The sequence below is a fragment of the Varanus komodoensis genome, unplaced genomic scaffold, assembly GCF_004798865.1.
Source record: "Varanus komodoensis strain SLA01 unplaced genomic scaffold, ASM479886v1 scaffold1, whole genome shotgun sequence".
Lineage (NCBI taxonomy): Eukaryota > Metazoa > Chordata > Lepidosauria > Squamata > Varanidae > Varanus > Varanus komodoensis.
Genome location: NW_025335268.1, coordinates 7,950,265 through 7,973,177, shown reverse-complemented (window position 1 = coordinate 7,973,177; position 22,913 = coordinate 7,950,265). Strand labels below are relative to the sequence as shown.

General features: G+C 43.7%; 1 protein-coding gene across 1 annotated transcript in view; it reads left to right on the top strand.

Moving 5' to 3' along the window:
- ITPKB (inositol-trisphosphate 3-kinase B) overlaps positions 1-18,295 on the top strand; it is a 93,967-nt gene extending 75,672 nt beyond the window's left edge. Inside the window, exons 3-8 of the mRNA XM_044436262.1 lie at positions 2,018-2,117; positions 3,869-4,082; positions 7,993-8,197; positions 10,616-10,717; positions 14,955-15,026; positions 15,649-18,295. Coding sequence (XP_044292197.1) covers positions 2,018-2,117; positions 3,869-4,082; positions 7,993-8,197; positions 10,616-10,717; positions 14,955-15,026; positions 15,649-15,864 — 909 coding nt within the window. The 3' untranslated portion in view covers positions 15,865-18,295. The remainder of the gene's footprint in view (positions 1-2,017; positions 2,118-3,868; positions 4,083-7,992; positions 8,198-10,615; positions 10,718-14,954; positions 15,027-15,648) is intronic.
- The last annotated feature ends 4,618 nt before the right edge of the window (positions 18,296-22,913 follow it).

The window sequence follows — 22,913 nt, the reverse complement described above, 5'->3', positions numbered from 1 at the left end:
CTCCTCCTAAAGTCCAGATGGAGCACAATGGTTATGGGCTGGTTTTCCTTTCAAAGCTTAGTTTTCCTGCCTTGTAATCGGAGGAAAACAGTGATGTTATGAGCTATTAAGGACTCTTAGATCATCCTGTATATGGAATGGGAGAGGAGGTCTGTCCATAGTAGCATGTTCTAAGAATAGTATGCAATAATAGAGATTCCAATTTTGCTCAGGATCTTAATTTTTATTATTTACTTGGCATAATGACCAATTCATTATGTAGTTATTTCCATGTATATAAATTATTTTGTCCTTGGTTCAACTTTTCAGTGTGAACTTTGAATATGATTCCTGACTGATCTGAGTTAAAATGCTGGTTGTCTTGTTTTGTGCAATGGCATTTTCATCCATTGTTTTCTGTTTGTGCATTGTCTTCCTAGAAGGTTTACTCAGCCTTCTGGCTTTGAGATAAGAAATGCCTCAGCCTTAATTAGCAATCTATTCCATTTGAACAACTTGCGGGAAATAGTTTTCCTTCAGGAAGGACTGAAGCTTTCCTCTGTTTTTAAGTACAGCTTTTCTGATGCCCTTGGCTGACATTCCATTTTTCTGGGAGGATCCACAAATGTGTTCCTTCAAAAAAAGAAAAGAAAAGAACCCTGTTTGCATTTTTACTCCAACCTGAAGTTACTTTGCAAGAGAAAAAAGACTTAATATTCAGGGCAACTATCAAGGGAAGGAATTTAATACACATGCCCTGTCGCCGCTCATAGCTAATACCTTGTCACAGCCCTCTGTTGCCACGGCTGTTTCTGGTTTTAGGGACTAATTTCAATCCCTCTGATACTTTCCTGGAAGGATAAGATGACTTGTGCAGATTATGTCCCACCTGCCTCCCTGCTTCAGTTGGGCTTGCAGCACATTTGCTCCCAGGAGACCCATCTTACATAAGTAAATGAACCAAAGGTGAAACTTTTCTCAATATTAATTTGCTTTGCTTGGTGAACGAGACATCCATGTAATCAAAACAGATGACCAAAGCAGATGTCTTTCCCAGGAATACAGAAATAGGGTTTTAGATCTAGGGATATGGTAAAAACAAAGGTCAATTATTCAAGTGCAAAGAATGGAAGGACATTTTTAGCATGGTTCAATTCTTGCCAGAAGAGGGAGATAGGAACCTTCTTGAGACCTTCACTTGTCCTGATATGGCCCTATCCTTTTCTTTGGAAGTAAGCTTCTTCCTCTTCCCTGCCCCAAGTATTACCTATCTGTGCAGAGTAAATAATGCAATAAGGTGGATTATGGTAACCTCACCATCCCTTCTTTGCACATTTCCATTGCCCTCATCATGTGGAGGACAACATTCTCAACTTTATCAGTGGACACATTTTACATGTTTGGCACCCTGGAATCTACTTGTGAAGAGCAGTGGTAGCACATGAAGAGGGTGCAGTGCTCCTATTGTGCTCTTCTTTATTGTACATAGATAAGGAACGCATCAGTAGGGCTTGTGACCATGTCAGGCATGAACATCTGAGCATCTGTACAGTTCTACAGGCTATATGATTAAATGTATATCCTGTCTTTCTTCTTTCATGAAACTTGAGGCATTCCCAGATTGTCTGCCCTCTATACTGTAATATTATAATACTGTATTAATCTATCATTGTACTTTATGTTGATTTTTATCATTATTGTTTTATATTTATTACTGTATTTTGTAAACTGCCCAGGGAGCCTTTGGGCTGATGGGCAGTGTAAAAAATACAAATGAATGAATAAATATTGATCAGCCCCAGACTACTTAGCTTTATCAAGATGGCTGCCTCATGGTTAGTCCTTATTGGTTGGTTGGATTGGTTAGTCCTTGAATTATTTAGATGTTGTTTTCTCTAGCCTTGGTGTCTGGCTCAGCTTGTTCTTCCACCAGAATTTCCTCTTTCATATTTAATAGATATGATCATATAGTACTGGGGGTACAGTTTCCATGGTCTACTTAATTTATTTCCTTCCTTTCTTTCTTTCTTTGACCTAGAGCAAGTCATGGCGGAAAATCAAGAACATGGTGCACTGGTCCCCCTTTGTTATGTCATTCAAGAAGAAATATCCTTGGATTCAACTAGCAGGACATGCAGGTAAAGGAGATCACATTGTGCTGCATAAATCTCAGAAGAAAACTTCAGGGTATGATAGGAAGGTGTTGAGGAAGTCTCTTGGTAGATTTAAGATAATTAGCTACCTTGACATAAATTGCTTCCGGAAATTGAATTCTAAGTGCTTGCATCTCATCCTACTGTTACCTCTACAGAGGCAGGATAAGTGAGTGTGACCATGACTCATAATGTGCAGGCCCTTGGAAAACCTGTGGTATTTAGGATAGATGATTTCAGTTTTCTCCAGTTTTAATTCACATGTTAATGGATTGCCCATATAACAAGGACACAACTTTGCTGCAATCAAATGATCTGAACTCTTTATTATAGCAAGCCTTTGTTCTGTCCCAAAACTACAGACCTCTATTTTTCCACCAGATCTGAAGGGAACCAGTCTAATCTAGCTCTCTACTTGCTTAATCAAGATATCCTGACTCTATAGCCCCAGCAGACTTCCCTCTAGTTTCCACCTGCTTCCAGATGATAGGCGTCAACCTCCTTCCAGGATTTCCAGTTGTATAGCCTACCACCAAAGTACACTTTGTTAAAGTACGCTACAGAGTATCTGCTATAGGATACCTAAAGAGTACCTATAATGAACACTAACTGCTCTTTAGAAGGCCAGATACTGAAGATGAAACTCAAGTACTTTGGCCACCTAATGAGAAGGAAGGACTCCCTGGAGAATAGCCTGATGCTGGGAACAATAGATGGCAAAAGAAGAAGGGGACGGCAGAGGATGAGGTGGCTAGATGGAGTCACTGAAGCAGTTGGTGTGAGCTTAAGTGGACTCCGGGGATGGTGGAGGACAGGAAGGCCTGGAGGAATGTTGTCCATGGGGTCGCGATGGGTCAGACATGACTTCGACTAACAACAACAACATAATGTTAATTTTACCTTGCATGTCTAACCATCCTCTGGCATCCCCAGCCCAGTGAATATGCATCCCACACCATGTAACTGAATGAACTGAAGGTGGTCATGAGGCTCTGGGTGTGGTAGTAGTGGGCACACATTTCGTTTCATGAGTCTTGTCCCATTCGCATATGCAGCAGGGGCGTTGTACCAGGTAAAAGGAACACACAAGCTGAGGAATCCCTTATGAAAGAGTCTAGGGCAACAGATGGATGCTCCCCCTGCAATACCTTACTCCTCTCAGCAAGCTGCCCAAGCCACATTTTTACACTCCCATTTCATTTCCATAAATAGAACCAAGAACTGAAAAGTGCTTGGAACAAAGGGACTTCAAGGCTATAAGCCTTGGATCTGGAAACATTCCTGTTATGTTGTTTGGTCTTCAGGAACTCAGTGTAGTGACATACCCTGAACACACCATGTTCAAAGGAGTGGCTGTTAAACAACTTTTAATTGTGAGGTGCTTCTGAGTCTGAAGAAAAGTAGTGTGTATTTAACAGAAAGGTCCAGGTTTGGGCTGCTTGGCACACATTGGGGTGGGGGAAGCATCCATTGTTGCCAACTGTGTGTGTGTGGGGGGGACACTGCACTGGACACTGCCTGAAATCGTTGTAACTGCTCTTGGAGAACAATAGTGTAATCTTATTTTCACATCCCCTTCCCAGTTGAGGCTTCATGTAATACAATCTGGCATTTGCTGAACTGTCACTTAACCATTTTGGAATAGGGATAAGATATTCTAGAGCTATGTGAAGGCTGCCCAATGAAGAACCTGTTTCGAGTGCCCCCCTGCCTACCACCCAGCATCTGCCTTTCAGGTAGCTTCAAAGCTGCAGCTAATGGGAGGATACTGAAGAAGCATTGTGAGTCTGAACAGCGCTGTCTGGACCACCTGATGAGCGATGTCCTTAGGCCATACGTCCCTGCTTACCATGGAGACATCGTGAAAGATGGGGAGCGGTACAATCAGATGGAAGATCTCCTGGCTGAATTCGACTCTCCTTGTGTCATGGATTGCAAGATGGGAGTCAGGTCGGTTTTCTTTGTAGCAAAAGGCATGAGCTGCCTCTCTCCAGTGCCATCCAGGGGTGGTTGTGCTTAGTGTTTCCCTGCTCCAGTTCAGGGGATGCTGTTTTCAGAAAAAGTCAAGTGCAATGTCATGGTGTTGTGCATTTGTTTTACACAATGTTATGCGGGGGCCTGATTTCTCCCATAATGTCCAGTTTAGACCCTAAGGGTGACACATTTCTCCTGCTAGTGCCAAATGTACATTTCACTCCTCCCCACCCCCCAGAGGCAGAGGAAGTGCAGAGAGCAGGAAGTATGTGCACTGATTTGTCTCGGAGTCCTGGCTGATTGTGGCTGCTGTTTGCACTAATGTGAATGTGCAGTTTAGTTGTACATCAGATGTGCTTGCCGATCCCCTGAGGCCAGTTGTTCATGTGTGTCTGAACCCTGGCTGAGATGCTTGTTCCTGAAAAAGCAAATGTTTCCATCTTTGACCTTTAGGCATGAATTGACAAGTTATGACTCCCTGAGACAAAGCTCTGTTTTTTCCACTGGAGAATGAAAGGAACAATCTAGGGCAGGCGTGGGGAATCAGTTCCTTTCCCATTTCCTTGGACTACAGTTCTCATAATCACTGACCACTGGCAATGTTGGCAAGAGTTCATGGGTATGGTAGTCAAAGACATCAGGCATTTGCCTATCCATGTTCTGAATAACAGAATGTGTGTAGCTGTAGGTTGGAAGCACAGTGACCAGGATGAATGCTCTTCTGCATTCAGATTACTGTGGGAATTCAAAGCAATTTGGGACTGTAATGGTATGCCTGTGACCTGTGGGTTTTTTCACAAGCTAAATGTGTAATTCCACCTCCAGTAGGTAAGATTACAGTGCAGGCCTCGATGTAACCTGTGCAGAAAATGTCCTGAATAAAGCACCTATTTGGATGAACGTTACCTGTAACGGCAGTCAGTATATTGAATCGAGCTTTCTTCTCCTGCCTCTCCCCCACTCCAGGATAAAGAAATTTACTGTCTTACTGTCCTATGCCATGATGAGTTTACTCTTTGTGAGGGAAAAGGTTGTTTGCTCTGTTTGGCTTGGAATCTGCTTGCACTCAGGGAAAGCAAAGTTCAAATTAGCTGCATGAACAAATGGAAAAACATTCTAAGCTGGGCCAACCAGTACTTTTTCCCAAAAAAGTACATCCTTGTCAGGGAGATAATGGAAGATTATTACTTTGCCGTTTGCTTGACCTAGAAGCAACCTGTCGATCTGGTGCTCTGCAGAGTTTTAGCCTAGTGCTTCAAAAGTGTTAGTTGAGAGCCAGTGTGCTGTGGTGGTTAGTGGAGGGCTGGGGACCTGGGAGATCCAGGTTCTAGTCGTCACTCAGCCACATAGCTCACTGACTCTCAGCCTAAATTGCCTCACAGGTTTGTTCTTATAAAGATAAAAAGGAAGTATGTAAGCCACCCTGGGTTCCTTACTTAGGAAAAAAGATGGGATACAAAGCATTAATAATAATATTAATAATAATATAGAACTTGGATGCCTTCTGAGAACCTTGAGTAGCCAATTCAAACTGGAATAGATGCTTAATTAAATATTAACCATCGCTGACTCAGTATCTGCTGGAACCAAAGTGCTGAAGAACTGGAGGATGTGACAATGAGCAACAACTATGCTGCCAAAATATAACCTTCCCCAACCCGCCACGCTCCCTGTGTATTGGATTACAACTCCCATCCTCCCCATCCAGTACACTATGCTGGAGACATGCTCTGCTTGTGGGCTTTCCACAAGTTGTAAGCAAAATGCTGGCTTAAGTTGCAAGCTTCAAGCTGAGAACTGTGTAATAGTTTCCTGTCTCAACATGCCTACTCAGCCTTCACCAACATGGTACCCGCCATGTGTTCTGGACTGCCACCGCCTGTAGGTCCTACACAGCATGGCCAATGGTCCGAAATGCTAGGAGTTGTAGTCCAGCTTCACTTGAAGGGGACCAGTCTAGGGAAGCGTGCCTGAAACCCCAGTAGCATGTAATGTTAGAATACAGTATCTCATCTGATTCCCATGCGCTTTTCAGCCAGGCGAAGGGTCAGTCTGCCTTGTCTGAGACATAAAAACTACTGACAAGTAGTCAGAAACGTTCATGTCTGAAAGTACACTTTCTATCAAAGTTTTTATATGAGTTTGGCTTCTGAGGTATTGTGATCCACACAAATTTGTAGGTGTCTGTGAAATTTTTTAGATCCAGGATCTTAAGCTGAAGGCATGTTTGGGACGGTATAAGAGTCACTGGAGGGAGACTGGGCAATGGCATGGCATGAATTTTGCTGAATTAGGAGTGCTTCGGCAGTGCGCGCTGTTGCTGTTAGAAGGCAGAGACCTCTAGTGGGCAAAAGGGGATGCCTAACTTAAAATAACCCTTGCCCTTGCATTTTTAGTTCTTGCCCCACTCAACCCCAAGGGGGGCTTCAATTGGAACAACAGGTCAGTAGCGTTCTCACGTGCCCATGAGCCAAAAGACCAGCCTTCGTCAGCTTGATGTTCTCCAGTTCTGTTGGACTGTAACTCCCATCATTCCCAGCCAACATGGGCATCTTTGCTTTTTGAACCATATTAAGTGCTTGGGTCTCTGAAGGAAACACAAAGCAACATGTATGGCATGGGTCTGGATCAGGCCTGCCATGGCCTTCCATTCGGCCTGCGCCGCCATTCCCCACCTGCAGGCGGGCTTGCTGCATGGGCGGGGAGGTGGGGGCTCGCTCGCTCAGAGGTGGTCTCCGAGTGAGCAAGCCGCCGCCACCTGCCTCCCTTATGGAAGTGGTGGCTCGCTCACTCTCTCGCCCGAAGATGGTTTTGGATTCACTGGGAGATCTCCGAGCGAGCGAGCGAGCCACGTGTGCCCGATGCGGCCTCACACGTGCCTGATGGCACCTCACCAGCCCATGACGGTCACCGCAGCCTTTCAACTGGCCCCCTATTCAAAAGGTTTGAGGACCCCTGATGTGTGGGATATAAGGAGGCACAGAATAGAGGGTAACGGAAGACAGAGCAGCCTATTTGAAGCTTTGGTTCATTTCACCCGGCAAAATGGACATGCAGTGCTATATTGCAGCCAAATGCTGAGACATAGTGACTTTCCCTCTGCTATTTGACACCATTTTATAAATAAAAGATTATGGATAAAAAGTCTCACTTAGATTAAGAGTGTGGGATTTGTTGGGTGGCTCAAAACAGTGCTTCAGACTGCCATACAGAAATGTGTGCATCCCAACTTCACCTACTTAATTTTGCACAGAACTATTGCTGCCACTGTGTGCGCCAGTTTTTACCAGGCACTGAATAATCCTACCAAACATGCCAATTTTCACTGGGAGGAATTTGGGAAACCTTGCAATTAGAGGGATACAACAAAACATCACAGTGTGGAGTGCTTCTCTTCATGGCTGCAGCCACTCCAGTCCATTCTCTTTTCTTCCTCCCAGTTTTCTTTTTCCCTCTGATCACTGTTTCATGACTACTGAAGTACTCAGTTCTCACTGCAATGTTTTGAGGGATACCCCCAGTGGATTTTTTATAAAAGTTTTTTGTACTGGAGTAAACTTCAGAGTCTGTCTTTAGCTCTCCTTTATACACTGGCAGTGTGATTTAGGCTATATAAGTAATAACATCCCAATACTTGACTTAGGGATGATCCTAGGACTGGAATGAGGAATGTGCGACCTTCCAGATATTGTTGAACTATAATATTCATAATCCCGCACCATTAGGACTGATGGAAGTTGCAGTTCTAACAACATCTGGAAGACCCCATGTTCCCCATCCTTCTTCTAGAAATATGAGGGAAGCTGCAAATTTGACTACACAATTATTATGATGGGGATAATGCTTCAGTTTCTAATGTTAGTGGTGATGCACTTTGTCCCTGCAGAACCTACTTGGAGGAAGAACTAACCAAGGCCAGAAAGAAGCCAAGTCTGCGGAAGGACATGTACCAAAAGATGATTGAAGTCGATCCCGAGGCTCCAACAGAGGAGGAGAATGCTCAGCATGCAGTAACCAAGCCTCGATACATGCAGTGGAGGGAAACCATAAGTTCTACGGCAACTCTTGGGTTCCGGATCGAAGGAATAAAGGTGAGGCTGTTGAACCCATTCAGTGCATAGCAGAGAGAAGAACCCAGAGAAAATTCTCTTAAGAGCCATGACGCTATGATTAAAAATACAAATATTGTATGTGCTTGCCCAGCTAGGCTAGATGTTAATGCAGCTTTGTAGATTAAATTAGAATGAAATTCTGGTTGCATGGAAGTTAAATGAACTGTTCCATCACCTTCCATAAATGACAGTTCTGGGGAGTATATTGTAGGAAACTTTGGAAATCTCCTGTTAACTCATTAAAGGTAAAGGTTTCCCCTTGACGTTAAGTCCAGTCATGCCTGACTCTCGGGGGCGGTGCTCATCTCCGTTTCCTAGCCGAGGGAGCCAGCATTTGTCCGCAGACAGTCTCCGTGGTCATGTGGCCTGCATGACTAAACACCAAAGTGCATGGAACGCTGTTACCTGCCCACCGAAGTAGTACCTTTTTATCTACTTGCATTTGCATGCTTTCGCGCTGCAAGGTTGGCAGGAGCTGGGACGGAACAATGGGAACTCACCCCGTTGTGCAGATTCGAACCAGCGACCTTTTGATCAACCAGCCCAGCAGCACAGCAGTTTCAACCACTGCGCCACCTGCAGTCCCTGTTAACTCATACACACACTCTTTTCCCTCCTGTTCTGCAACATAAATAGATGCTGGTAGATGGTGTCACATTCTACTGGCTCTGATCCCTTGGTTCTTCTCATCCATCCCATGTGCCTGCATAATTGGGCACTCGCAGAGCTCTGCTTTTTAAAATAAACATTCATGTGCTCTGCTCAAGCAAGTGACCAGACTTGTGCATAGAAAAGTCTGCAGCATAACGTAGTGTGTGAACTAAGAAACTCAGTGTGGATGCAGGCAGAGACTCAGGTTGCCTGTAGCCTTCAGCCTGGCAATGTGCTGAGCATTTATCTTCTCTATTGCTTTCCCGGATATCCCGAGAGCTCCGTGATGCTCGGCTTACCACATGGCTGCAGGCGGCAGGCCTTACCACACTCTCACAATTGTGTGGATATCTGGGGAAGCAGGAGAAGTGAGTTGCTGTGAAAAGAGAACATCCTCTTCAGACATGCAGCCAAGCCCATGACTGGAGGCTTCAGATACCAGTTCTCCACACAGCTAGAAGGGCCAGGCAGGAAATTTTAAAGCAGCCCCTACCTGGTAAATTGTTCTCTCACTCCACACTTCTGGAGTGTTGTTTTAAAACGATTTTGCTAAATTGTAGCCTGGCCCTTCAGCTACTTGACCTATCTCAGTGCTTTCAACAAGGACAGTGCGAACATGAAAGGAAGCTTCTTTCAAGGGGGCTGAAGTGGAAAGCACAGATGTAAAAGGAAATTGTCTTTTGTCCTCTCCAAATTTAAACCACATTGACCTGCTTAAATTAATATTTTCTAATTTGCATTTTTATAGCAATCTCTCTATGCCTTTTTGGAACCAACTAAGGTGTTTACAATTAAACAAAAAAGTAAACCAGTAGAAACATAATAAAATATTTAAAATGACCTTGAAACCTTAACAACAGAAAAAGTCAAAATATGTATTCTGTTCCTCTTATTTATGTGTTTATTAAATTTATATCCTACCTTTTTTTAAAAAGAATTCAAAGTGGCTTACACCATTCTCCTCCTCCTCCTCTCAATCTTATCCCCACATTAACAACAACCCTGTGAGGTAGGTTGGGCTGAGAACCTGTGACTAGCCCACAGTCACCCAGTGAGTCCCATGGCTGAGTGGGGACTAGAACCCAGATAGCCTGAGTCCCACTCCTGTGCCACATCATCACACACACGGGCTCTAAGGCTGCTGAATGCAGAGAGTGAACTTTCATGGTACAGCCCTCTCCTGGTTTTGTCTTTTATATAGAATACTAAAAGGAGAGATGTGTTGTGAACATCATAGGTTAGATTGTGTCGATTAAAGGGATCTTGCCTAACAGGGCTAAGAAAGACCCATGCCCAAGACATTTATTTATTTATTTGGAGTTTTTTATGCCGTCCCATTCACATAAGCCTCGGGATGGCTTCCAGCATAATAAATAAACGTTCATATAAATAACACTGCTGCTAGTAGGAATAAACTGCATTGCGCTGGATGGATCAGCGGTCTGGCTTTGTGACTGGCAGCTTCTTTTGTTCAAGCACTTTCATATGCTTGCATGTGGCGCAAAGGGCTGGACTCCATGTTCAGATCCTGTGATCCCCATGCCTGAGCGTGAAAAAGACATACAACTTTGCCATTCTGCCCTAGAACTCGGCAAGCTGACCAGTCTTCTTCCTGTTGCTGATTTTGAAAGTACAGCCATCTCGTATATGCTGCCCTATCTTAGATTACCCCATATCCTGTTTAATGAACGGTAAAGATGTGTAACTCCAAGTAATAACCTTGGGTTTTGTCATTGCCTTTTAAAGAAAGAGGATGGCACTGTGAACAGGGATTTCAAGAAGACAAGGACAAAGGAGCAAGTCATGGAGGCCTTCAGAGAATTTACTAAAGGAAACCGTAATGTGCTGGTGAGTCCCCACAGCCAGCTGTGTTTTAGTTTCTTGACCCAGATTAGTTCACCATGCATAACCACGTGTGGATGTGAATCAGGGTGGCCCTCCTTCTCAAGAAGGGAAGCAGCCACACGTGGCCACGAGGGTTTTAACCACTCCAAATCTTGACGTGGCTATGCAAGTTGTGATGACTCGTCTGTAATGGAACCGTAGAAACCTAAAGGCCGAGAAGGTGGAAAGGATTTACAGGGCCCGGCTGACAGAGGGAAACATCTAAACTCTGCCAGCTTCCTCTTTGCTAAGCACTTTGAGGAGGGACGATAGCATTGGAGTGACGCCAGCCTGCTTCGTTGGATATATTCCAGATCCACAAGTACAAATCATTATCCTTCCCTTTTCCTCAGAATTGAGGCAGAGGGAGGGAGGACTATGAGGCCTGGCTGGCAGCCCAGGTGGGTGAGTGAGAGTGGCAGCAGCCCATTATGAGTGACTCCTCTGAGGCCCGGTGACTTTTCCCCGACAAAGCTGAACGGCGTATCTGTAGTGTTCAAAGACTGTTGCAAAATGCCATGTGTGCCGCCACCACCCCAGCTTGCCCTTGCTAACTTGACAAGCATCGTCTGAATGAACATGAAATGGCTCTTACTGCTGAAGCTAAGCAGGTTTGGTCCTGGAAGCAAGATTGCCTTGAAAATGCATGTGTAAATTGCTCTCAGCTCCTTGGAATAAGACCAGGGTATAAACGAACAAAATATTTATATCAAGTTTATATCATGGCTTTCCATTTTAAATAACTGTCTAAAAGGGTTTATATAAAAACCAATGCAAAGAATTGACAAAGGACATCTTATTATCCTAATCACAACCAAATGCAGCAGGCATAGATTAAAAGAAGAAAGACAGCCTGAAATTGCAAGATGCCAAAGGTCTTGGAAAATAAAATAGTTTTTACCTAGTACCTAAAATATAAGTGATAGCAATGCTAGCAGATATAGACTTGTCTTAATAAGACTTTATTATGAAATTTTGTTTTATTTCAAAATATTGTACCTGTTTGCAATCTGATCAAAAGTTTGAAGGACTTCAACACAGGACATCATGGCACAGTGCAATGGAAGATTTCTTATGCCTCCGCCAAATTTTGCTTTGCATTCTCTGTGACTCACATATATGGGCTTTGCCCCTGCCCGGAACAGCATTCAGGACATTCTACAGCTAAGCACAGCTTTTGGCAAGAGCGCTGCCCTCTGCCCTGCACACACTCCAGGCGTGGCTCCCACTTGCTGCTCAGCTCCTTCTTTTCCACCACAGCAACAACCAACATTTTGGAATGCTTTCTGCTTCACGACCTTTAAAATATCTATAAATGTTATTTTCTCTTCGCCTCCCTTTTTCTACTGCCCTCTGAGGCATGCAGCAGATTTTCTTCTTTTCTTCTTCTGTCCTATCATCTCTGAGATTTTCTGTCCTTCCCTTTCACCGCTCAGGGGCACATGGGCCTCCAAGCCCTTTTTCAAAAAAGTGCTCCAGCTGCAGTGGGAAAATCCCATCAACAGTTGGACACTCAGAATGCCTTGTGTACTTCAAGAGACGCCCACTGCAAAGTCTTTCCTGAACAGGCCAGAAGTAGGTCTGCCTTCCTCCACGACTGGGAGGCAACACAAAACCAGTCCTTACTGCCCCAACCACTACCTGCAAGAGACTGTGCCCCTCCTCGGTTGATGTCATGGAGGACACAGGCCCAACCTGTCCCTTCTAAGGCATCTACAAGTCCAGTACTGACACCTTTCTTTGGTCCAGCATCTTAAGACCTGTCCTCAGAACTCACAGATGATACTGAGCAAATCAAATAGACTAAATCCCATTCAAAATGCCGCAGATACTAAGGTTTTGTAGCCAAAATGAAAGAAGCTACTTGTCAAATCAAATCTGACACAGAACTGGAACTTCTGTCAGCTACATACCAACCACTTGGGTATGATGAATAACCTCTCCATCTTCATCAGCTGCCTAAGGAGTTTTCCTCAGGCACTGATAGGATATGTTGAGAGATGACCATGCTCACTATTGCTACTACCAATACTCTTTGTATTGCTAGAGAGACCTCCCCCTATGAGGTTACTGAGTGCTCTGTTTACTACCAGCACCAACCATCTCTTCTTACTTGGGAATCTTGGAGTCTTCTTCACACACAGTTCTGAGCCTCCTGAAACTGCACCTTCAGCAGAGCCTGCTTTAATTGTTTCAAGTACCCTACCTCTCCTTCAGCTGCCATGTCTGGACAATTTCTTTCAAAATTTCATTCCTAAGAAAGCCCCTACTATGCAGTCTCCACTGATTATTCAACTTGCACAACTTTGAGATGTCGAAACACCAACTCTTCCTCCTCCAGCATCAGTCCCCTCGCTGGAAGTTGGAGTAGGGACATGGAGGTATCCATACCGGGGCTGGGAATCTCATGGATTCCCTGGGCTCCACTGAACTTTGTTGTAGCCCCAGGTCCAACTTCCTAGTGAGGGTACACAGCATTTGCAGGGTGCTTACCTGGAATTGAACCCCATGCACTGCTTTGTGTTGTTGCACCTTGTTGCAAAAAGGGACTTCTGCTCAGCTCACTTCGCAACACCAGGCCAAGCATGAGAGGAAGTCCATGAATGCCAGATTTGAGTGACTTTCACCCCAGCCCCATGCTTAAGGTGGCACCATAATCCCTTATCTGCCTCAGACAATATCAGACCTCACAGAGAACAGATTCTAAGGATGACTAAATCTCTTGACTAAATCTCTAAATGACTAAATCTCTTGGCCTGGAGATTAAGCTTCCACTGGCTCCCATCACTAACCCATTATTTATCAGAGTTCAAATTGACATGACACCGCAGGGGTTGATCCAGAAGTGGCTGACACCCAATCCAACATTGTTTGCTTGCTGCTCTTGTCCAGTAAGCTTATACTTAGTTTCTCAGACATGATTGATCTGCTCCTCTTCAGGCAAGAGTTTGTGCTGTCATTGAGAAGAATAAAGCCGCTTGAGATTGTTTTGATAATCTGCATCATAGTCAAGTGGGAATGAATTGGACCTTTGGACCAAAATTGGCCACTTGACACATCAAGTTGGCTGCTGCGATTCTTGACGACCCTTTCTCTGCTGTAGCAGTTGGAGCTAAAGGACCAAACTACAATTTAGGGAAGGGCCAGGTGGGCAGGGGATCAGTGACTGTGTGTCCGTGCACATCTGTAATCTCTCACATTGCAGACCACATAAGGCTATGTGTAGCCCTTGGCTATGCTGTGACATGCCTTGCTCTAATATCAAAATTAGGAATGGCGCTCCTATTAAAGGAGCAAAAGTTGTGAATGACTGTGAGTGGGAAACCTTTTGATTAGAGGAAAATGGCACCTCTTTAAGGAAACAGTTGGATATGGGGTACCTGGAAACTGTAAATAAAACTACCCATCTTTTATAAGCTCATGTTTTACCTGCTGGGAATTAGACATTTTCCTAAGGGCTGACTATTGTAACATACTTAATGTGGAGGTGACCTTAAAAAGTGTTCAAAAACTTCAGTTTGTACAGGCTATAACCATCCAGCTGCTAACTGGGCCAGGCATTCAGTTCACAATAATGCCTATACCATACTGGTTGCCTTTGGTTTCTGGACTGGGTCCAGTTTAAAGTGAAGATGACCTTTGAAGCCTCCACTGTTTAGGACCTGATTATTTGAAGGTCCTCCTGCACCCATACAACTTTGCCCACCCTTAATACCAGCTGTGGAGACCCTGCTCACTGGCCCACTGCCAAGGTTCCTTGCAGGAACTGGAGACAGGGCCTTTCCATGCTCTGTAAGGCCACTCACAAGTCACAGGGGTAAGGAGAGGTTAGGTACGCATATACTGTAGTGCACAATACAGCAACGTTTTTGTCCACTTTGGATTTCACTTTTGTTATACTTGGCAAAAATGTCGGCAGTTATTTCCTTAGACCCTCCTCCACCCCCTGTGCATTTGTGGCACTTGAACTTGGAAGTGCAACTTGCTTAGTTTGTAATCTTAATTTAACAGTGATCATTTGGCTTATACAGCTCTGTGTGTGTGTGTGTGTGTGTGTGTGTGTGTGTGTATCTCCTTTTAGTGTATGATAAGAACGTTCAGCATTTTGCCTTTAGCTAACAAAGTCAGTGCTTGTGTGGTAGAAGGCACAGAGTGATAGTTATTTTGAAGATTTTAACATTTTATATATTCAAAATTTCAGAACAGTTACCTTAACCGGTTGAAGGGGATCCGTGACACCTTGGAAACATCACAATTCTTCAAGACCCATGAGGTGAAACTGGCCGCTTTTCTTTGATTTTTTTTTAAAGTCCAGACCTGTCTAATGAGTGCAGTTTACTTAAAGAAGGGAACGGGATTTACTGGAAAAGGCTGGGAATGGCGCTCCCATGCCACGTGCAGCTGTTTCTTTCTTTCTCCTGCCTGGGCCCCTGTGTATGCATTGAGAATACAGGGAGGCATTTTCACAACTTGCTTGACACTTAAGGAAGCTGCATACCCCTGGACGACTGGAACATGACCTTTCAATTTAGGCCAACATTCAATGGTCATTTTAATTTGCTGAAATAAATCGGGCTTTTAACCAGCCTTGAACCTTGGGAGTGGGAGGGGTGGGAGATGGCAAGGATAGTTTCAGCTTTACTAATTGGCAAAGAAAAAGTTTCAGATCCTCCGATGTTGCGTACTTTAACTTCTCTCTCTGGCTATAAAAGCTAGAAGTTTGTGTCCTTGCAGTTAGTAAAATTAATAAAAATTAATTTAATTTAAAAGGTGGTTAGCGTCAATTCAACACTAAAGTGCAGACCTGTGTTACAGTGCCAGTTTCTGTCTCTGGATGGATGGCATGCCCATGGATGGTGTCTGATCATCAATCATTTTCTGTTTTTCTCTTGCAGGTAATTGGGAGCTCCCTTCTTTTCATTCACGACAAGAGAGAGCAGGCCAAAGTCTGGATGATTGATTTTGGGAAGACCACCCCCCTTCCAGAGGGACAAGTCCTCCAGCATAACGTGCCCTGGATAGAAGGGAACAGAGAGGATGGTTACCTCTGGGGGCTGGATAACCTCATTGCTATCCTAGTGGAATTGTCTCAGAGCGAAGACTTGCTTTAAGGCCCGACGTTCGACTCCGTCACTACCCGGATCCCAGCCCCTCAAACTGACTCTCTGAACTGCACTACAAGACACTTTCCCCCGACCCTTTTCCTTCCAGTTCTAAAAGTTAGAAGCCCTTTTATTTAAGGTGTAAATATGCAGTTACGTGTCAGAACAAATGCTGAACATGAAGCACAATGTAGGCGATGAAAGTGAGTAGCAATAGTGGCCTTTCTAGGTATTAGCAGTTACTGACTCCAGTCTCTGGCCAGCCAAAGGCATAACTCCTCCCTCAGTAGAATATCTAGCTCTTAGGTCACTGGTGTTTTCCCACACAACATCTTCTTGTGTTCGGGCGTACACCATTCCCATACACCTCAGCAGAATGAAGATAGTGCCATAGTCTTGCTGAAGTAATATCTAGCACATAGATCCCAGAATGGAAGATACATTCATTTATAGCTATCTACTGCCCTCTCATGGCCAAAGTTAGTATACAATTTGGCCCATTACTGTTACAGGCATGGCCACGTAGAGCATAGTGTGTGGTTTCCAGGTGGTCCCTTTTCCTGTGAATTTCCCACATAAATGAGATGGTAGAGTCCAGAACTTACTAAGAGAAGAACCTGAGAGAAAGAGAGATGCATTTTTTTCTGTGAGGCAGCAACTTTAATTTACTAATCTCCTTCAATGTAAGAATCTGCATATAAGAGCTTATAGGTCTATTTCATATCAGCTCTACATTTCTATGTACTCAAGAAATTTCTTGTTGGCTTATAACTACTGTGCAATACTCGAGTGGCTGCAGGGATTGCAAAAGTCTGCTTCTGAGGGTTGCCTTTGGTGGTGCATCTAAGTTAGCTACTGTGGTAGGTTTGGGCTGCTTGGGACAAGATGTTTGGATCCTTTGCTCTAGGCTTCAGTTGCCTTGGAGTGACCTGGTAGTGTGTCAGCAGAAGGGCTATAATACCAGTGGGTTGGTAAGGACGACAATTGTCATTGGTGAGGTATCTCTTTATTAGCACTGTGGACCCTTTCAAAGTGGCAAACAGATTCTCAGGTGTGCACTTGCAAAACATTCCAGTTATCACATCTCAAAGTGTGGCATTAACTCAGCCTAAAAAAAGCAGCATTTTAGAATGGTGGGCTGCACACAGCTTTCCTGTATCTTCAAGGAATGTGAAGGAAGTGTGTCATCCTTGGTAGGGTGCAGTTGATAAGGCATTTCTCTTAGTCCCTAAAATTTGTAGCTCTTCCCATATGCCTGGTTTTTTTAAGAAGGTTGTATCTAAGGATTTGCCACTTTCAGTCTTGCAAAAACATCTACTTCTCTATTTTAGGGTGGAGGCTATTTTATAACTTCCTGGAACGTTTAAACTAAGCAGATAGCTTGCATAACAGCCTGCCTGTTAAAAGGTCAGCATCTGAAAGAACTGTGCAGAGGGGAAAGCTGCTGGTGCATTTTGTTTTCTTGGGGAAAGAACCTGGAGAGGGGGGACTGTGCTGAGTTTAGGTCACAAATCTTCCAGAGCTGTTTCTCTGGCTGGTTTCTTTTCTGACAAGTCCATAAACCCTTTTGTATTCATGGTAACTCAAAAGTCCATTGCTACTAGTCTTTCCGGTAGAATTGCTGTAGCCCTGCTTGCCTGGGCCATGACGCGGTTTCAGTTTCTTGCACTGGGAGGTTCTGCTCTTTCAACAAGGGAGCATGTGTGTTTTGGAGGCTGGGGAGATGTCCTTTGGGCACTGGTCAACATGCCACCCCTGTGCAAGCCTTTCATGAGGACTCAGCCCTCTTGGAATTCCTTCAGTTCGTATCTCACAGGGCACATGTCGCTCATTCTTCAGTGCTATTGTAAATAGTTGCTTTGTTCTGCCACTTTCCCCCATCAGGCTTCCTATGCTGTTTAATAATAGCCTATGTGGAAGTGCCTTATGGACCAGTTTCGATTCCATTAGTGTCATGGAAAAGCATTTTTGGTTGTTGTTTTTTTAAGTTCTATTTATTGCCATCCTTTTTTTAGTTGCCTAGAACACTAAGTCTTAATGCATGGAATCTTTTAAAGAATAATGTTTAGTTTTTAAAACATCTTTTTCCACGTTTGTGGAGGGGGAAAATTCCATGAAGCAGCTTAAGTTTATACAATTTTTGAACTGTATTTAGCTTTTAAATTGCTTTTATTATATACATTTTATTTTTTTTAAGCCTGTTTGTTTGCAAAAGCAAGATACCTTGCTTTGTGGCTTTAAAAGAAGTGACTTATTTCTCCAGATGTCTTTTAGATCTTTTTGGAGGCTGGAACTGTTGCTGTGAGGTAGTTCTCCCCATACCCTTTGCATCATTTCTCTTCAATTAGTGATGTCACACAAACTTGCAGCATTATGAAACACCACCAATGCACAGTGCCTGTAAGTAAAATAAGTCAAAATAAAGGCATACAACATGTTTGCTTTTGTGTAATTATTTTGGTCCCATAGCAAATGTACATCTTCAGCATTTAACAGGTTCCTGAGCCTTGACTTGTTTGAACTCCTGAATGCTCAACTTGTCCATAGACTGGACTTAGTAGCTCTGTTGCATTTTGCAGTGAAATTAGCTGGCAAGGCATGTGTTTGATCAGTCGCTTGCGATTGCTTGGAAAAGGGCAACAGCCCTGGCCGTGTCTTATGTAGCAATGAGCCTGCACAAGGCAGAAGAGGCTAGAACATCACCTGGCTTCCGTTGTCTTGTGCAGAATAAGGAGCACTCTGCTCTAGTATCAGTCCCTCTAATACTGCCTAATAGAAAGGAAAGAGCCTTGCATTTGGAACTCTGACAGTACACTTACATATACATGTGCTGGTTTCACACATGCATTATATCCATCGCTTGCTGTCTCCTGGTTGGTTGATGGCAGTTGTACATAAAGATCCTGTCTGGGACAGTATGATTCTTATGCCAATAGTGTTGGACCGTCACAAATACATGTAATTATTTCATTTTATTCAATTCAACAGGCAACAAGCATCCTAGTTTGAACTAGGCTTAATGACCACAGAGTCCAATCAGTGAGGTGTAGATCATGTGTCCCAGATGGAGATTTTCCAGTTTTATTAAGTTTTAATATGAACCACATAAAAGAGAAAATAAACTTCTTTGCAGAAATTAAAACATGCATGCATGAATACTTTTGTATCTCTGTAAGTATATGTAGGTGTGTAGTGATACAGCTATCCATAGAAAAAGTTATGCATAACCTTTAGAACAAGTGGACTAAATACCTCTATATTTAACCAACCATAGGTAGTGTTGAATACCACCTGTTCAAATCCTCAGTCCATTGCAAAATCAGAGGTGGGCATTCTCTTTCCAGTGTTGCAATATCACTCTCTGGTTGCCAAAAGGGCCTGGAAAATCCACTTCAGTGATCCTTATGATAAATTCCATACAGCAGATTATAATTTAGAAGAACATTTGCTTTTCAAGTTCCCTCATACAGTTGAGCACTAAGTAGACAGTTCAGGTTATTGTACTTCTTTGTATATTTAGAAATATTTAACAGATGTATAGTCAACCTTTGAGGTGCAATCCCATGCATGACTGAGGGCACATCCGCCTGCCCAGACCATGCTGAGCCATCAAACAGCCTGTTTTCCCCATGCAAGTGAACGGGGTGGTTTCAGATGGAGGTGATGCTGAAACCCTTTCCCTCCAGACTATTTTTGGCACAGCTGCTTCCCTACTTCCAACTAAGTTTAATAGTTTTTCACTGACTTGAGGGTGAGATGTCTGCCCCCAACAAAGGTGCCCATGGTGATTTCTAAAAATGTCAAAGGTATCTACAAGCCCCAAGTGCCCTCCATATTTGAATAGCAACCAGTGACAGACTGTAATGTACCTCTTGTATGAGTGAATCAGTTCTTTCTGAAAAGTTACCTGAAAGAGACAAAACGTTGAAAATAAGTGGTGTTTAACAGCACTGAATGTAAAGGGAAAGATGTAGGAGGATCACTAGTAAGTCTACTTTAAATGTATATCACAGGAAGGGAAAATTGTGACCTCTCCTGCCCAGGTTATTTGTTACTCATTTTCTAAATTGTCAGCAAACACGAGACATTGAAGGCAAAAAAAAAAAAAAAACCAGAATAAATGCAGCTGGGGGAATTCAAGCCACTGAGACTGGGATGAATTTGGGCAGGTACCTAAAAGATAGGACCAAGGGCATCTGGGAATGCTGGCTGACTAGGCAAGGAGTGCCACAGGCTGGAGCCATCACAAAAAGGACCTTAACTTGCATCCACCTGCTGAACCTGAGTGGCTGTAGCTGGGTGGTCTAGATCGTTAAAGCGGATAGTGCTGAAGTCATAGGATATGATTCAACTGCTAAGTCTCTCTCAAGGTGCTGCAAGACTCTCTCTATTATTTTTACTTAATTGAGCTGTTTGAATGTATGCTAATACCTCTGAATCTGTTCTTACACTGGGCTCCTGTTTCTAGTGTCAAGCATCTCGCTAAATTTTCCATGGCTCCTCCTTGGCTCTCAATGCAGATATAGTACAATCTTCTCCAACCTGGACCCCTCCAGATGCTTTGGTTTGCAGCTCCCAACATCCCCGATTATTGGAGGCTGAGGAAGTCCAAGGCGTCTGGATGGCACAAGGCCAGAGAGGGCTGCCATAGTGTCTATATATTTCAGATTCTAGGTAAATTCTTTAAAACATCCGTATCTGGTGACACAGCGAGTGATTGAAAAGGACAAGAAGTTCTTTTGCTTCATGAGCTTTGCTTTAGTGGAGGTTCTGATTGGTAATCCCTCTTTAATTGTACTGTGTGTGCAGAGGCAAAAAACAAAGACCACATGTTCAATCCCTGGCTTTCTCCTAACCAGTGTTGGCTCCAGAATCGTTTGTTTTCCCTTTTTCCTTTTTGGAGTGTGGGCGGGCTTGGACAGGATGTCTACAGTAGGCCCTCCTCCATGAGAGCTATCTCTTTGCCTCTCCACCCCACAGCCCAAGATGCAGGGTAGGGCAGGCTAGTCCTCCTTCCTCTGGCCACTTCCCCCATACTTTGGAAGGGCAGGTGAATGGGAAGCAATGGTTAAGAAGCGGAAGAAGGACGGGTGCTCTGGGGGTATGGACAGAGCCCCCTTCTGGGCTGTGGCAGCCACACAATGGTCCCAACCCCAAAGCTGGCCCAGACCCCACCCCTCCACTTCATCCCTTTAGCTGAGGTTCTACAACACACTCGATGTCCTAAGGCTGACACACGGGGAAAGATCAGGAAGCCTGGCCCACCTTCCAAAGTGTCCCACAACAAGGCAGGTGGTGCTTCTTTTTGCCAAGAGGGGGCAGTGCTTGGATAGCTGGCAGGCTTGCTTCTGTCCCTATTGGATATACTCTGTTTCACTTTCAGAAGACTACAGTAAAAACAGATGCAACATTTACTTGGGCTGGAAGATAATGTCTGTACCAAATGAGGCATAATTTCCTGTAACTGCTAAGGCGGCACCACAAACACCTCCCCTAAATGTGAAATTCTGCCAATCTCGGGAACTAATTTCTGAAGGTTTGCATATGCTAAGCACTTCCCTTCTCCCCATATCCAGCATTGTAGGTGATTGGTCCTTGCACTGTAAGCGCAGAAATAGGATCCCTTAACCGGAGTCAGGCTGGGAGGAAGGAAGCGTTAAACTTTTGCCACTGCTGTGGTGTCAAGCCAAATTGGAGGATGAGGCATTCTTGGTATTTGTGTTTTGTTTTTCTTTTTTAAAGTAGACATACAAGTGTAATTACATGGCATTATAAGTAATTACATTATGAATAGCAATGTCTAGTTTGGCCCTCAGACATCATGCTGCATTTAAGTTTCTAGCTCATAAAATTGCAGCAATAGTCTTAGAATTTCTTACTGAAATCTAGCATTTTCAGGGCCCAGCACAGTACTTAACTTCTCTTAGTAATTAAAGGATAGGTTATACAAAACAAGAATATGTATGTATGTATTGATGCAGGATTGTTTTTTAATTGCAAGATACATATTTATTATTTGAAATGCTGATACTCTGCCTTTCTGTATGTCACACTGGTGGTTTAACAGTGCATGTAAATAAAGATTTGTAAATCAACTAGCAGTAAAAGCATAAATAAATTCACAATGTTACAGCAGAACTGGCAGTAAAAAAGAGTTTTCAAAGGTAAGTATTTGGCCTTGAACTCCATTTTGCCTTCAGTCCTGCCCATCTCTGGGACATTGACCCCAAGAGCTTCTCCCAAACTGAACCTGTCCCTTGGTCTGAAGGGATACAACATGCCTAAGATGAATAGAGCATTGTTGCCATAATATTGAACTCCCCGGATTGATCAGAACGCTTCATTAAAAATACAGTGAAAGTCCTTAGCAAATAGTAAGGAGCTGAGAATTTGCATCACTCCGTGAGTAATTAATAGCTCTTTTTGAGACAATAGAAAAAGCTCCATCATTGCAACCCAGCTGAAAGTGAGCCAAACTGCAGCGATTGGCAGCAGAGCGCACTAACTCTGTACAGGCTTTTCCCTCACCCTTTGCAGTTCTGTGATGAGAAAATACGTCTTCATTCCAAATCATTAGATGATGTCCTCAGGCTAAGTATAGTGAATCATATTACAGGAGTTAAAACTCAATTATGCACTTTTTGTTTTCTAAATAGCTGCTCAAATCGGACATGAGCTTTTGTTCTTTAAATAGTGCTGAAGCTAAGAGAGCAAGGTGGACTTAGGAGGAATTTCCTCATTCACTTCCATGGAAGGGACAGTTCTACAAGTGGTAATCTAGTTGGGGCACATGGATCCAACTCACTCCAGTGACGTGAATGAGAAGTTGTATATCAATGAGAGATCTGAATACAGACAGTTCTCGGTTTACAAACGAGTTCCTTCCTGAGAAAACAAATTCATTTTAAGTCATATTTGTATGTAAGTTGAATCACGTATAGTGGGCCCTCCATATTCGTGGGGGTTAGGGGAGCAGGACCCCAGTGAACTTGGAAAAAGCACGAATATCTCTAGGGCTGCCCTGCCCAAATTCACCAGTGTCTCTTCTTTGCAGCAAG